The 15,507-nt window shown below is 38.8% G+C and overlaps 1 protein-coding gene across 7 annotated transcripts in view; it reads right to left on the bottom strand.

The window, feature by feature from the left end:
• The window catches only part of FGF14 (fibroblast growth factor 14), a 422,900-nt gene that overhangs the window by 2,622 nt on the left and 404,771 nt on the right, over positions 1-15,507 (bottom strand). For all 7 annotated transcript variants that reach the window (XM_054808157.1, XM_054808173.1, XM_054808210.1 and 4 more), the window contains one exon: positions 2,262-2,460. In XM_054808157.1, coding sequence (XP_054664132.1) covers positions 2,262-2,460 — 199 coding nt within the window. The remainder of the gene's footprint in view (positions 1-2,261; positions 2,461-15,507) is intronic.

The raw sequence follows: 15,507 nt of genomic DNA, 5'->3' as shown, positions 1-15,507 counted from the left end.
CAGACACACAAAAATGTACATATATACACACACATATGCGTATATATATACACCCCTTAAATAAATATTCTGCAAGTTTTTAGAAGAAAAATATGATAAGACAGATGGTGTTTAACAAACGATCATACGATACAGTTGTCTAGACTTAAGTATTCTTTTTTAGTCCTATGTTGCAAGACTAGGCTTGGGTCCAGTTCTACAAAGTTGTTTGTACATCTGTCTCCCAAGTCTGAGGAGTTTGGCCATGATCTCTTCAGGTGTGGACTGAAGAAATGTCCAGGACAGTGCTGTGGAGAGTACACAAGAGGTTTTGGTTTTTTCCTCCTCCTTTCTAAAAATGTGTGCAGTAGCCACTGTTCTCCAGTGAATGTAGAAGTGCAGAAAACCCCAAATTAAACTATTAACTGAATTCTTAGAGGAATTAAAAGTTTGCCCCTGGGCTTCAGTCCCTATCCAACCACTTTAAATCCTTTGAGGAAAATACATGTGTTCAATTACACAGTTCCAGCATTAAGCTGCCTTAATGATTAATGCTCTTGGATAATTCAATTTCATTTTCCATGTCACTGAATCAGGTAATATTTCCACTTATACCTAACTTCAGTAGCATTTATTTATATCAGAGCAATGTTAAAAGAGATGTCAAAGCAGTCAAAGGAATTAATCATCACACTATGATATAGGGACTGGCTGTGTGCTGCCATAGAGAGCATAATCCCTTCATCCCTTGACTAATTAGAGTAGGAGGCAGGAGCATCAAAGTACTGACCTTGATCTTCAATGGTGTGAAGTTTCATAATAAATATGAAGGGCCCCATAGCATCATTAACTAATCAAATACTTGTTCTAACATTTCCAATGACATAATCTAAATCCTTTTATGGCTTCTGCAAGTCTGAAATTAAACGTCTTCTCTAGAGTACGTAAGGCTGGTTCTGATCTATGTCTTCAGAGTGCCCCCATAACTGTGTTTAGGACACTTTGCTGATTAATTAAAAGAGCTTGATGAAATAACACCGTGACCTACAAAAATATTAAGTCAAATAACATGAGATGGAACTATAAAGTAAGGAATTATAAAGCACAGCTGTCATATTTGATGACTCTCATGGGCAATGTAAAGCAAGTTATTTCTAAGCCTTGTCTAAACTATTTTGAAAGAGTCTGACCATCCAGACATTAATGAAAAAAGTAACTTCTTTCCTAATCCATATGAATTGATGTTGCTTTTAAAAATGCACTGGCTTTCCCTCCCTACAATTCTTATGATTGGCATATAAAGTGTTAATTTTGTTGAGAGCTCATTAAAATACTGTAAGGTTTTGCAAGACAAGGGAAGCACGAAGGCATCAACCCAAGTTCAAATATGAAGTTAAAACCTAGGATTATTCAGATTCTTTCCTTATGATGAAACTCGAAAACATTTAACAAACTGATCCTTTAATCAAAAATTTTAAGTTAAAATGTTAAATGCGACTGCTAACTAAAACATTACTCAGGTGTGTGTTTTCAGATGTTAAGTAGTGAGATCATTTTCAGAATGACTGAGGCTATGTGTAGCAATAATATCAATGAAATTTGGAGTGCCATCAGGACAAGAAGCAAAAAGCAGCATAGATTTAGAGAGCCCTGCAGAATGCATAGGATGATAACGCAAAAGTTCCAAGATATAAATGAATGTATTTTTCAGAGAATGTGTGACATATTATTTTAGTTGTAAGGTTAGAATGACTTTTATTTGCTTCTATCTTGGTTTAAAGGCCAACTTACACAAGTTATGTGCATTACATCAACTGGCTAAGTTATACAGTGTGATTTATTTTATAAAGAGACCTTTGTGTTTTGTATTAGAAAGCTTTTACTTCAAAATGCTGACATTTCATCCATTCCCTTTATAACTCCCAATTATCCTACAATATCCATTATTTCATTCTGCTTAATGAAAGGACTATTTTCTCACTGCAAGACTCACAACAGCTTTTGTCCCTAGTGATAGAATATTTAAAAAACAGCACAATGCACTTCCACAAAAGATTTATTTTCTTGCAAAATGACCTCTTAATCCCTGGAAAAAATGTTTTTACATGTGCCCTTTCTAGCATCACTATGCGGAAGCACAAAACCGTTCCATGAATCCTGGGGACTGTCATTTGGAATGGCCCCTGTGCAGGGCAGGCACATTCACAAAGGGTATTTTAGAAACCATTCCCTCTTCTTGCGAGATTTATAGGAGGATTTGCCAGCGATGGACTGACCCTCACCTTCCAATGGCTTGGGTAGAAAATGAGCTGCTGGTTTTGTTTTCTTCACTCTGTTTCCTTTCATGACCTGCCCTTCTTTGTTCAGCCCCAAGAACCAGGCCCTCCCGGACTCCTGTTGTCTGTAGAGCATGGATGAGTAGATTACATAATAATTTTCGAAAACAGACTCCTTGAATTTGCACTCTGGTGTAAAAAGTTCCTGTGGGAGGAAAAGTAAATGTTAAATGATATCTCTAAAGTGCAGCTTCTGTTTTGTTAACTTGCAAATGCTTCTCGATAAGTTTATTATACGACTTATAATAAGGTTCTGCTTTGAGACCAGGAGATCTGTCTTCCTCTAGATGACCTCCAGTTGAAGTTATTTCACCTCCCATGGATGCCTCTGTTTTCCCATCTGTGCAGCAGGGATAGTATATTTTCAAAGTGCAGAGGAAGTGACACAGGCATAAAAACACTACTTAAAATACAGGCATAATTATTATTGTGCTTATTTTTATGATAGGATATCTTCATAAGGATTAAGAAAATATATGTTAAAATAGCATTAATGAGAAAACAGTTGTTCCGTTTTAACACACTAAATGCAAGAAACTCCCTCTATGGTTTATAAATTCAATGCTTAGAAATCCTGCTACTAACATATTAAAATATAGATAATTTCCTAGAGTATGCATGGCCTCAAACACCACAGGAAGACACTATTTTAATATACAAATTTCTGTATAATGAAAAAAACCTCCTATTGACATCATCAGCATTCATCCCAAAACTGGAATGCTTCCAGAAGTCACATTCAGTAACAGAGCAGCTGTCCTAAACTCTTCACTAAGATTAACCTAAGCACAAACTTCTGGAGCCCAGCAGCCAAATAATAATTTAATTTTTTTTTTTTTAATTACACAAGTAGCAGTAACAAAAGAAATGGCGTGAACATATATTGAGACAGTTTACCAAAATCCTTTGAAAAAACCACAGCAAGTTAAAAAGCAAATAAATCACATTTAAAATATCACGAGGAAATGAGATTGTGTGTGAATGTCATTGTGTGTATCTTTGGACCCATCCGCTGAAACCTGCGGAAGATCATCCTGTCATAAAAGGAGGAATTAGATGTGGGAAAGTAGGAGGTGGCTTGCTAAGGTTTCAGAGCACAAAGTTCTCAGTCCTGAATCCTCTTTTTTATATTTATATTTCTTTCAGTTGTCTTTCCCAAGAAGTAAAAATCTGAAACGTCATATATTTTCACTTCTCCATTCACAGTACTTTATTTTTCTTTTATTTTTCCCCCCCCCCCATTTCTTTTTGCTCCTGGCCCCATGCAGTACTGAGTTAACACTCAGCAGGTATCTCTATGCTATCCCCAGCTGCCTATACATTGTAAGAATTTCACAGCTGTTTCTGTCACAGATTTCCTTTCTGGAAATCAAAACCCTTAAAGACACAGTTCCCCATACGAGAAAGCACAGGTGAAGTACTTTTCTGAATCTGCACTAAACGGCACTTTTAGTGCACAGCCAAGTTCTCCCCGTGTTATGGGGTACACAGTATTGGTGTGGCATGGCTTAACTTACCACCTGCAAGCAAAGCTGTCTTGATGGATACCAGGCACCGTACTGTTAGCTTTCTCAATTTTTAACCTCAAAGAAAAAGAATTAGTGTATTTTATCCAGCAGTAGACTAAAAGCAGATACTGCAGCAGCTGGGAAAAAATTTGTGAACCTGCCCTACAACAAGTTGCTTCGTCTGTGTCAGCAAGTACACCTAGTGTCTATAGGCAACGCTCATTTACGGGATGCAAAAACCATTCTCCGATGTGCGCAATGGCCATCTTTTTGCACTACCACTTCTTTACCACCTGTGTGCACAGCTGGATTTGTTATATGCACATGCAGAAATGCAAATGCAGTCTGTACTAGAGGCACCAAAAGCTAATGTCAGGAAATACCTTAAATGCACCTTCTCCTTTGCCACAGGGCTTTTTCTCTCTCTCTTCTAAGACTTTTCGACATCTGTTGTTTGTGTTACTCTCCTTTCTCCTCCACTGGTTTCAAATCACAGTGGGCTCAAGGAGACTCAAAATAAAACCAGAAGGCAGGGTGGCATGGCAGAGGGAAAGCCTGTTCAAGCCTAGCACGAGCATTTACATGCCAGTCATGCTCCTCAGCTGTTGAAACAGCAGATGCTAATCAGGAAATGCCTACACAGCTCTCCTTATTACCTGCTTCACTGCAAATGCTACTCCCTGCCTTCCCCACTAAGTTTTACTTCCTTGTAAAGCTCAATTACCACAAACACTACTTCTTAGCCAATACTTATATTTTTTTGCTATAAACAAAAGATATTTGTCATTCCATGCTCCTCCGTACTAGAGATGGACGGCTGCCTGTAAACGCTGTGCTTTCCCAAACAGTATCCATTAGGATACTGAAACCAGATTCCTTCAAACCATATCCCACCTCTGAATCAAACCTGGCTCTTTCCTCTCTCATTTATTTGGCACGTACAATGGTATTTCAGAGTGCACAGCATATGAAGCAATAGGCATTTATCAAGTCGAAAAAAGATGGATTATGTCAACACAATTACTTGGCTACTCCTGGATGCAGACTGATAGACTGGACAAACTGGCATCATTACTATTTCTTAGTTATGAAAGGCATAGTAATAGTCTGCTTTTTTTTTTTTTTTTTTTTTTTTTTTTTTTGGTCATAGGAGGAAGAGCTGAATCTGAATACCGTATTCTGCCCCAAAGTACTGCAGCTATCCTACTCCAGATGTCTGGGTAGTGTAACAGCTTTGGACAGGGTTTGCATTCATCCAGTGTATTAGGATGCAGTTCTGCCTGGGATAAACTCTCAGTCAAAAAGTCACTTAAATATATGTTACTTTAAAGCAGGCTAATAGTTCCACTGATGTGGGGAGTATTCACGAATGAAAATTAGGTACCTGATGAGGACTATGGGGAAATGTAACCATCGGTTCCTCTGAGGAAAGAATTACTCAGGAAGGGACTTCTGAAATGGGGACCTTCCCTGGGGCTCAGGTGGAAAGTGAATGTTCCCAAGTTAAGGATGATGTCTAAAGCCTTGCCTCAGACACCATCTCAGCTGGCTGAAAAGATGTAAGCACCTATATTTTCTCCACTAAAGCAACCATGACACCTAAAATGCTGTTTCTGCATATACCTAGGCCAGATCTAGATCTGTATACTTCAGACAACCCAGTAAGAACTCTCAGAAAATGACTAATGTGCTAACAGCACCGACTTTAAAAAAAAAAATCATCCACAGCTGACCTTACTCAAATCCATTGCTGGAGGGAAAGGCAGTACAATGACATTTTATAAGAGAAACTCAGCAGTGAGGCCACTCCCGCAGGCTACTTGCCTTTCTGTATCCAACCTGAAGGAATCCAAATCTGCAACTGGCTGACATGAATCTTTTAGATCTTCCCTGCAAGAATGACTTTTTGGGTTTTGATCCCAGGACAGTCTTTATATTTTGAATTAGGAAGTAAACGAATAAATTGCCAAACCAGATATGACTTGCAAACAAGAACTTGTGGTTAGGATTTCTCTTCCAAGGTCAGTGCCCAAATTTAACCTGTAGTCTTATATAAAAGGTGGTTTTCTCCTGTCAAAACAGCATTTGAAAAATAAAGTACATACCAGCTGCCAATTTCCAAAACCCCAGGAGTGGGTTTTGGCTGTGAACTGCAATCTGATATAGCTTCCTGGGTCCTAGAGAAGTGAAGGATGTATTAAATTGCACCTTGCTGAGAAGAATTTTCACTCGGATATTTTTGCCAGCTTCCCATCAAGCTTTTGCTTGATATGAGTCCTATTTGGAGATGTTCTAATTCTCCTGGTTGCTATAGCATTAATAAGTATCACAACATACTGCTTGTGGGTTCAGCTTCTTGGAATCAAGAAGTTCCGTCAATGGGGAGTTCTTAGTTTTGGCGTCCCCACCAGCGTTGCCAAAACTCAGCATTGTACTATTACATCATAGTAGTGGAGCCTTAACTCATGGAGTCATGTGGTGGTGTCAGAATCTACTTTCATTTAAGAATAAACCACAAATGAAATAAAGAAAAAAGAGCCATTATCCACCTCTCAAACTTAGGGGTGCCTGAATGAGGGAACGCAGATTACCTGTGTTGTCAACATGGAGATAAAAGGATTGTTGGAAAGCAATTCAGATGACAACTGAGATGAATTCCCTACCAAGTAATGTCTTTCTGTCCACCAGAGGCTGAAGTCTGACAGGACAAAGCTAGGCCTCCATGCTAATCAATAAGATGGCACGGTAGCAAATGGCTGTAGTTCAAAATCAAAATACAGCAAATTTTACTGTACTGCAAGTAATTGAATAAATGAAAATATTTGAACGAGTTATCAGTGTAACTTCCAATTGCTGGGGTTTCATGATTTAGCTAGCTTTAATGATGTTGCACATATTAATTTGTAGCCATGGTCTTTCACTTAAAATAATCCCCACAAAGCATGGAGTTTTTCTATTACAGCTGTCACAAAGAATAAATAATTATGCAACTATGGACAAGAAACCTATGCCGGAAACCACAAAGTAAAAACTAGCATGACAACACAGTTAGCCATAGAGCTTCTAAATATTGTTTAAAAATTACATAAATACCTACGATTTTAAACTAGATCTCTGTTCAGTAACCCAATCAATAAAGAACTGTCAGGGCAGAACAAGAAGTAACCTTCCACTGCACGCCATGAGGGACAGCGTAAGACTACGGCTCTACCACGGTCATCAAAACAGGCAGTTCCAAGGAGAAGGGCTTCTACAGGTTTCCTACCTGCTACTCCTGAACCTTCAAGGCTCTTCAGATTTGTGTTATATTCTGAAATATAGGAAAGGAGGGTATCGTTCTAGTTACAGCTCACAGAAGTGATATAGCTAGCAGTCAGCCTCTTGAATTGCAGCCAGCAGCAAATAAGGAGGCAGTGGCTTCCCCTGGAGATGGGCACGACGGGACTCGTTCATCACACCGGGCAGCAAAAGCGCAGCTGCGGGCTGAACTAGCTGCAGCTTCGCCTTGGTGCCAAGCAGAAAACGCAACCGCAAGACAAACTCAAAGAGGTTGCCAAGCAAGGAACAGCCAGTCGAACAGAGCGTAGTAAAAAACCCCTTATTACTGATCCTTTTCAGAACTCAAGACCAGTTGAAAATAATCCTGATTTAACACTATTATTTGTACTTAAAAGAACAGGTCATGGAACAGGACCTCAGTGCTTAGGGAGTACAGACCCAGTGGAGTCTGCCTGATGTGAACGCCTTTCAAACCAATTAGAGCTTGATACAGGGTATAAAAAAACCCCAAAACATCAGAGCAATGATATCAGCATGCTAGTAGCTGGTTATCGAACATTTTCTGTAGGAATGATGACAAAGCCTTTTTAAGGAGAGACCGGAGAAAGGACAACACTGGCTCTGCAGAGGCTTATGGGAGACTTCTGCACAGTGAGAAAAGCGGCATAGAGTCAGCACAAAGGTATTTTTGGGGGTTAGAGGCTAGCAAGCCAGGAATCAAAAGAAGGAAGTGACATTTTAATAGTGGATAGAAAGGTTGAAAATGACTCATGAAGAAAGGCCTTAAAATTGGAGAGAAGCAGTCTGCGTTTAATGAGGAGAAGGCACTCAAAAGAAAAGAGAAATGCAGTTAAAATAATGAAGCTGGGAAATGAACTTTGTGGCAGACTTCTGAACAGAGACCGTGGGGGTGGCACTGTATTTCTCAGTGCGGGAGGGGAGGATGATGGAGCAATCGAGGTGTGAAATTATGAGATCCCAGAAAACAGCTGCAGTGCTGTAGACGGGCAAAAGGCCGTATCATGGACATACTTCTGCAGCAAGACCTGTAAGATCTGGAGGCCTCACCTGCACATGAGAACTGGAAAATACCTAAATTGGTATTTCTCTGACTTGCTGCAAATTGAATTAGGTGGGTTAGACTACCTTCTTACAGTATACCTGTTTGACAAATGCTGGTGTAAGAGAATAAAAAAAATAGTTATTCAAGATTTCCCATCTGTAGCACCAAATTTTTGCAACTCTTAAACTGGACAAAGGCTACAATTCAGAATGATCTTCTTCAAGAGTTCCTCTTCAAATGGCAGAAAACCCAGTAACACATGCTTAGATACTTTACGGGTTAAAGAGAAATTGGTATTACATTCCTTGTATGTTCAGAAGACATTTAACTGAACTGAGCCTAAAAGCCCCCTAATAGAAACATAATTTTTAAACATAAGACCAAGAACAAGCGAAGTTGGCAGAATTTTCTATGTGCAAACTGGCCAGGTAAGATATCGAGGAACAGAAGGTTTTAGCTGCCATATTACAAATCTTGCGGCGACTTTACTAACAAAGCTTCAAAATAAAAAGCAGTAATAGCTGAACCTGCCAATCCTGCAGACGCCCCCTGAAAGCAGCAAATGCTCAGAAGTCCGTTCACGTACTTTCCAGTCTTCAGACAGAAAATTTCCTTAATAGACTACAACAGTCAGAAAAGACCATTATTGGCTTTTCAGAGACAGTGTTATTTCTGCTCTCTTGAAGATTCCTAAACACATGGACTTTAAAAAATAATTAAAAAAAAAAAAGGACTTGATATCGTGCAGGTAAAAAACTGGGATGATTCTTGCTGGTTAAAGAATCACTGAGAGAGCAGTAAGGATGTCAGCGTGTAAAAGCAAAACTTTTAGCTATAATTTCCATCTAATTTTTTATTTTTTAAAACACCCAAAGATATGAATATCACTGCCTGTAAAGAAACAAAACACAGCTTTTGACTAAATTTAGGCAAAAGTAAATGTAAATCTATGCGCTTGCAAATATTAGCACTTCCTTAACTGGGATTCTAATTAGCAGGGATATGATGGAATATATTAATAATGTAGCAATTCTTTTATTCATGTACATTCATGAGTGCCTAAAATAAGTTCATGAATACATAGCATACGTAAAGACAAACTAACAAAAAATAGCTTGGACAGATTTCTGTGTGTTTAAGATGGTATTGATTGCAGCCTGAATTTGGCTTCATTTTCTGTCCAGATTGAAACAGAACATAAACCAGCTTGGATTACAAAAACTTCCTTGTTTCATAACAGAAAGGTTGCTTTGCTTACAACTAGCAGCTATGGTCATATTAAACTATAATTGATTAAAAGCAATAATATTTTGTATGGAAGGCAGAGCACATACTCATCACTTCCATAAACTTACCATTTGCAAGACTAAACAATGATGTCGGATAAAAGCATGATTTAAATAATAACTTCAAGAATGATCCCAAATTACTACTTATATGTACTAGCCAGGGGAAGTCATTTATATATCTCTCTCCCCTTCCGCATAGAAGTTAGCATTATATCACAAGCAGTGCTCTGGTATTTATGTTCTTTTGACGGATACCTACAATTCAGAGTCATGAACTCAGTGGGACATGCCTGAAATAGAAAAAAATGTCCTTGATATAAGCGTTTCTGATATATGTTATTTAAGGTTGTACAGTTTGAGTCCAAAAGTGAACTAATGTTTTTGAAATGAAGCCCATCATGCAGATCTGAATCATGACTCTCACATTAGGAGTCAGTGAATCAAGGTTGTTTAAATTCAAAAACATCCGAAAGAAAGTTTGGCGGAGCAGCCTGGAAAAGGTTACTAATTTTAAAAACTGTCATTATGGCATTTATGTGCCAAAACTAGAATACTTCAACAGAAGTTCAAGAGAAGGATTGCTAAAAAGGTTTTGCCTCACCTGAACAAAAGAAGGAAAATGAATTTTAGAAATATTAGCGATAAGCCAGATTTGTAATGGGCCCAGTGTCAGCCACCACATATTACATAGCATGTGGTCAATTATAATATCGTCCTTTATCCCCACGGACATATAAAGGAGGGTGACGTTATTTTTCTGCTTGCAGCCCAGCTCTGAACTTTCACAGAAATGTATTTTTTTGGCTGGAGTACATCCTTGGCTTTAAAGGAAATGCAGCCAGAATCCTTGTACCAGTGAAATGAAATATTCATTCTCCAAGACCACAATCTCCTCCCCACCTAATCCTCAGCACCTACCTTTCCTTACGATTTAAATTTGCACTAAAAATCTGCTTTACGGCTTCAGCTTAAACACCAACCATAACTCCTTGCTGTATCAACCCAGAAAGACATCTTTTATCTCCTATACAGCATCTGTGATTAAAGAAATCCAGTATCAATAAGAAAGGCACATGCCCCAAGGCACGACTAAGAGAAATTGCATGCGTTGTAGGGAGTATTTTCTTCTGCTACTCTTATGGGATGTTTTTGGAGAAGAACGTGAGTAAACCAGCCTGTCTTTCCTGGTTGGTTCTATTCAGAACAGCCATAATTCATCAGCTTGTACACAGCACCAGGTTCTCAGCTAGAAAAGGTCAGTGCCAAGGGAAAAATGGGATGGCACTAAATTAAGAGACTGAGAAAAAGGATTTAATAACGTAACTGTAGAAACAAATCACGATGGGCTGGGGAAGAAATTCTCATCCTGTTGCCCATCAATCCACCATTCTGTCCCTGGATGAATAATGCAGGAGAAATACAGAGTACTCTCAGATATAGACCAAACCTTTCCAAATGACAGTGGAATTTTTTGACAGAATTTTATCCAGGCACTTGCAGTCATTGCTGTAGACAACCTTCTGTAATCCAAATGCCTCAAATAATATAAACTATAATGAAAAGAAGCAAAATAGTTATTAAAATGACAAAGTACCCCAAAAGAACCAAGGAGGATGACTTTTTCTTACCATTTACCAAACCCAAAATCTCTGCTCCTCTGCAATACACTGAAATGCTGGATAAAGAAAACTGATTCCAGTTTTTGCCACTGTATGACTAGTATATTAGCATTAATTAGCTACTATTGTGCAAAGTCAGATGGGATGGTATATTTTCACATATATGATGTTGTTACGTAGTATTTGAAGATCTCCTTGAGTATGACTGTATGACATGTCTGTAACTATCTACAAATGCAAAAGTAAACATAAATAGATGCAAATTCAGAGGTATTTTGTAAGGTATACTTTAGACTCTTTCAGTTCTACATGTTCCTTCCAAAAGATGTGTGAATTTATGAAAGTTTTAAATGGGTGTCATTTACAAGCTGAGAAGCTAGAAAAAGTTGCAAGAACACTCAAGTTATGAGAAGTGGCCTACTTTAGTGTACTCTTTTTAATTTCTTTTTTCTTTACAGTTGTGAGCTTGTTTTTCTGCTTGCAGCCTTCTTTTATGACCTCTCAGTGCATGAATTATACCGCCTAAAGAATCAAATATTATAAAACACAGGGGCTGGAATGAATAAAAGTTAATTAGAGTAGGTCAATTATATGGACTTCTTGCTAATGTCTCTTTGCTGTTTTACACTGGGTGTTCATAAGAAGAACATGAGAAGCAAGCCCAGAGGAACCTCAGTCTGAGGAGACTAATGCAAGGCAAAACCATTCTGTAACTCTGCTGGTTTTAGCTGGGACAGAGTTAATTTTCTTCATAGCTACTATGGGGCTATGGTTTGGATTTGTGCTGAAAACAGTGCTGATAACCCAGAGATGTTTTAGTTACTGCTGAAAACAGTGCTTACACAGAGCCAAGGCCTTTGCTGCTCCTCACACCACCCCACCAGCGAGGAGGCTGGGGGTGCACAAGAAGTTGGGAGGGGACACAGCCGGGACAGCTGACCCCAACTGACCAAAGGGATATCCCATACCATATGGCGTCATGCTCAGCATATAAGGGGCTGGGGGAGGAAGGAGGAAGAGGGGGACCTTTGGAGTGATGACGTTTGTCTTCCCAGGTAATGGTTACGCGTGATGGAGCCCTGCTTTCCTGGAGATGGCTGAACCCCTGCCTGCACATGGGAAGTGGGGAATGAATTCCTTGTCTTGCTTTGCCTGCGTGTGCAGCTTTTGCTTTACCTATTAAACTGCCTTTATCTCAACTCATGGGTTTTATAACTTCTACCCTTCCAATTTTCTCCCCCATCCCACTGTAAGGGGAATGAGCGAGTGGCTGTGTGGGGCTTAGTAGCTGGCTGGGGCAAAACCACGACACTAACAAATGCAATCAATTCTCTGAGAAAACACATTAGCAAAGTCTTCTCTTACTTTCATGGCTCAAATGAGCTGCGGTTGACCACTGAAGGCTGGGAAGCAAAGGGAAGAGAGATTACTTTCAGATGTTTGTTTCTTAGCTCCTGTTATACAGCAAATACATATTTTAGGAGAAAAACAGCAGTTCTTTGCTTCTTTCACTGTGCATCTTCTTGCCCAGCTTTGCCCTTCAGCCATGGAAGCACTGCTGTAAGTATTCAACAGGTTTTCCCCATTTCCTTCCAAAGCAGCTTTCACATAGGAAAACAAAGGGCCCTGAATCCATTCTCTGTTCTCCTTCTTGCTCTCCTTTTCTGATGAGAAGGCAGAAAATGATGGATGTTAAATCTGAAAGATGGCCAACACCTGACAGGCTGACAGGCTTTTAAATATTCTGTACTGTTTCCTGTTATGCGTTTTCATTCTTTCATAGAGATGGATGTCTACAGCGCTGTTTCACTTAAACATAGAAATTCAATGCACATATGATGGGACACCCACCACATAGTGTCGCTCCAGGAAAGGTAGCACAGGAGCAAAGTTGCCTGTCCTTAAAATATTCCACTCATGAATTTAAATAAAAGTCCTAAATTTCTTGCTAATATTTTGAAATGCAAGTGCAGAAAATATTTTTTTATATATATATCTCATGCAAGCAGTGATTTTCACTTACAAGTCTCTTTTCACTTGATGTATTTCAGTTTTTCCAGTGATCTAAAAGTATTTTTCTGTTATTATTTAATTTTCACAGCATCTACATAACTGTTACTTCAAGTACCCATTAGAAGAAGAACCTTAAAATACAGAGATTCACACCCAAACATTCAAAAGCTGAATAGTGAATCAATACCAAAGACAAAAGAAAATCCATTCTGTCTCCTGTTTTAAATAAACAATTAATGGGAAATAAAATGTCAGCCACTGAAAGGTATTTTTGGAATGGCATCATACTGTTAACCAGTCAGAAGTGGTGAAAGGAAACAAGTCAGACACTTTTGCGTATATCATTATATGTTAAAAAAGCAGAAACTTAATGTATCTCATTATATAGGAGATGATTACATGCAACTCCTAACACACAGTCAGCAGTGATGCTTCTTGTTGTTATGGGTGGGTAACAGCAGGATGATTACAGATACATCCTGATGCTCAGAGAAAATTCCTCTTTTAGCAACAAGCTTATAAAGGTTGATTATGAACAATAGGAATATATAGATGACTGGCAAACCCCATAAAGGTATAAAAATCAGCATGGTAGCAAAGGATTAGGGCTTTTTATTTGCCTCAGCATTACGATGTGCATTGTAAAACTGAAAAAAAAAAAATGTTTGGAGATAGTTTTACCAAATAGCATTCATAAAAACAATAAACAAAGCAAGATTTTTATCCATAGCTGCTGGCAACTGAGTGATAATCAATGCCACTACTTGTTCAAGGTGTTAGAAATCTGACAATTTCCTATAAAATCAGTTAGCCCCTTGTTCTCAAGCCTATGCCTAACTCATTGTCTATTACAGCATATTCCTATAGCTGTCCTGTGGAAAGTCAAAGCTTAATATTGCGTGGATAACAACATATTGATCCCAGAGCAGCTTCAATCTATTAATGAACAATCTTGATGAATAATGAGATGTACAAATATCCAACTTTTAACCCTTCTAATCTGCACCTGAGGAATGCAGACTCCAAAAGAAAAAAAAAAACCAACTTTTTTTTTTTTTTGCATTGACAGTACTCTAATGGGAGGACGAACTCGTCTATATCCTATTGCTTTCCAGCAGAATGCATTATACCACACCACATACACACCAGTTTTTGCAGAGGCTCAGCTGGGGTGAATACATTTCCAAGAAAGCAATGAGGTTTTACTCAAGATTATGGTTGCTTTAACTGCTGCTTGAAAGTGAATTTACATCACCTATGTTCCTGAGAAATGTAGGATCTTCGTCTTTGCCAACATTGCATTAAAAATGCATTATCTATTGACTTGAGTGGCTAATTGCAAAGATAAACTGAGGTAGAAAACATATATTGTTATTGAACTATGTATAAAAACAATTGGAGGCATAGGATCAGGGTCAAAACTATAGCCTGCTCTAAAGAGTAAGTCAATCTGTAACCCACCTTTGACTGGCAAAGAAAACACAATCAATGCACATATTAAGGTGTTCCCCACCACATCATCTGTAATAAGCAGGAGCAAACTCCTGAATGCAAAGAAAAGACTTTTTTAAGGTCTTACAAACAACCTATTGATTTATAAAGCAAAAAGCATGAAGGTGAAAATATAAGGTATTTTCATTTCCAAATCCATTGGAAACACAATTCTTCACTGGTTCACCAAAGCTGAGGACAGTTTTTCAGATCTCTCTTTCACAAGACAGGTATGCATCAAGCCATACTGCGCACAAATCCTGAACTGCAAAGGGTGATTCAGGAGGGCTGGAAACAGGCTGAACTTCAGCCAGCGACTTGGTTCCCCAGCTGATGCCTGGTGATGCCTCTGAAGTTACCTTGATCTCAGTTGTCTTTTAAGGGAGCAATTACTTTACCTGTGGGTTTGGAGCACTAATTTATCACTTAGTCTGTGGCTCTTGTAGACCCCAGTGGTCCTTGACAACTCGCATAACTTTCCTCTTACATCTTTTTTTATTGCTTATAATTGACCTGAAGAGCTTTGAGGTTCTGTCCTATACTGAAACTCCTGGGGTTTTTTTAGCCATGGCAGTGAGCCTATGCTCAAGTCTATGCCTATGCCGAGGTGCTATTTCTTGTGGCCAGAACGTCCTCCTCACCCTTTGTGCCCACCTGCTGGCTCTGGCTCTGGCCAGGGGCTTTTTCCCCAGCAAGGGAAATCAGACAAGAGGATGTGCATACTCACGTCATCTCACCCTACAAACTTAATTCTAAACTGCAGCATCATGGCAAAAGGCAATAGAGATATATTAGATAGACGAGCTGCCCTCGGAAGAAGTTCACCAAATTTTCTGTACTTGGTTTTCCATTGATATCCTGTCATTCCTCCCCACTGTTTGTTTTATATTCTTTTGTGTTAATATGCATTTACATGGCTGGTGGCTGTCG

The sequence above is a fragment of the Grus americana genome, chromosome 1 (genome assembly GCF_028858705.1).
Source record: "Grus americana isolate bGruAme1 chromosome 1, bGruAme1.mat, whole genome shotgun sequence".
In the NCBI taxonomy this organism is placed as follows: domain Eukaryota; kingdom Metazoa; phylum Chordata; class Aves; order Gruiformes; family Gruidae; genus Grus; species Grus americana.
The sequence above is the reverse complement of the archived record's forward strand: the minus strand, read 5'-3'. Positions and strand labels throughout refer to the sequence as shown.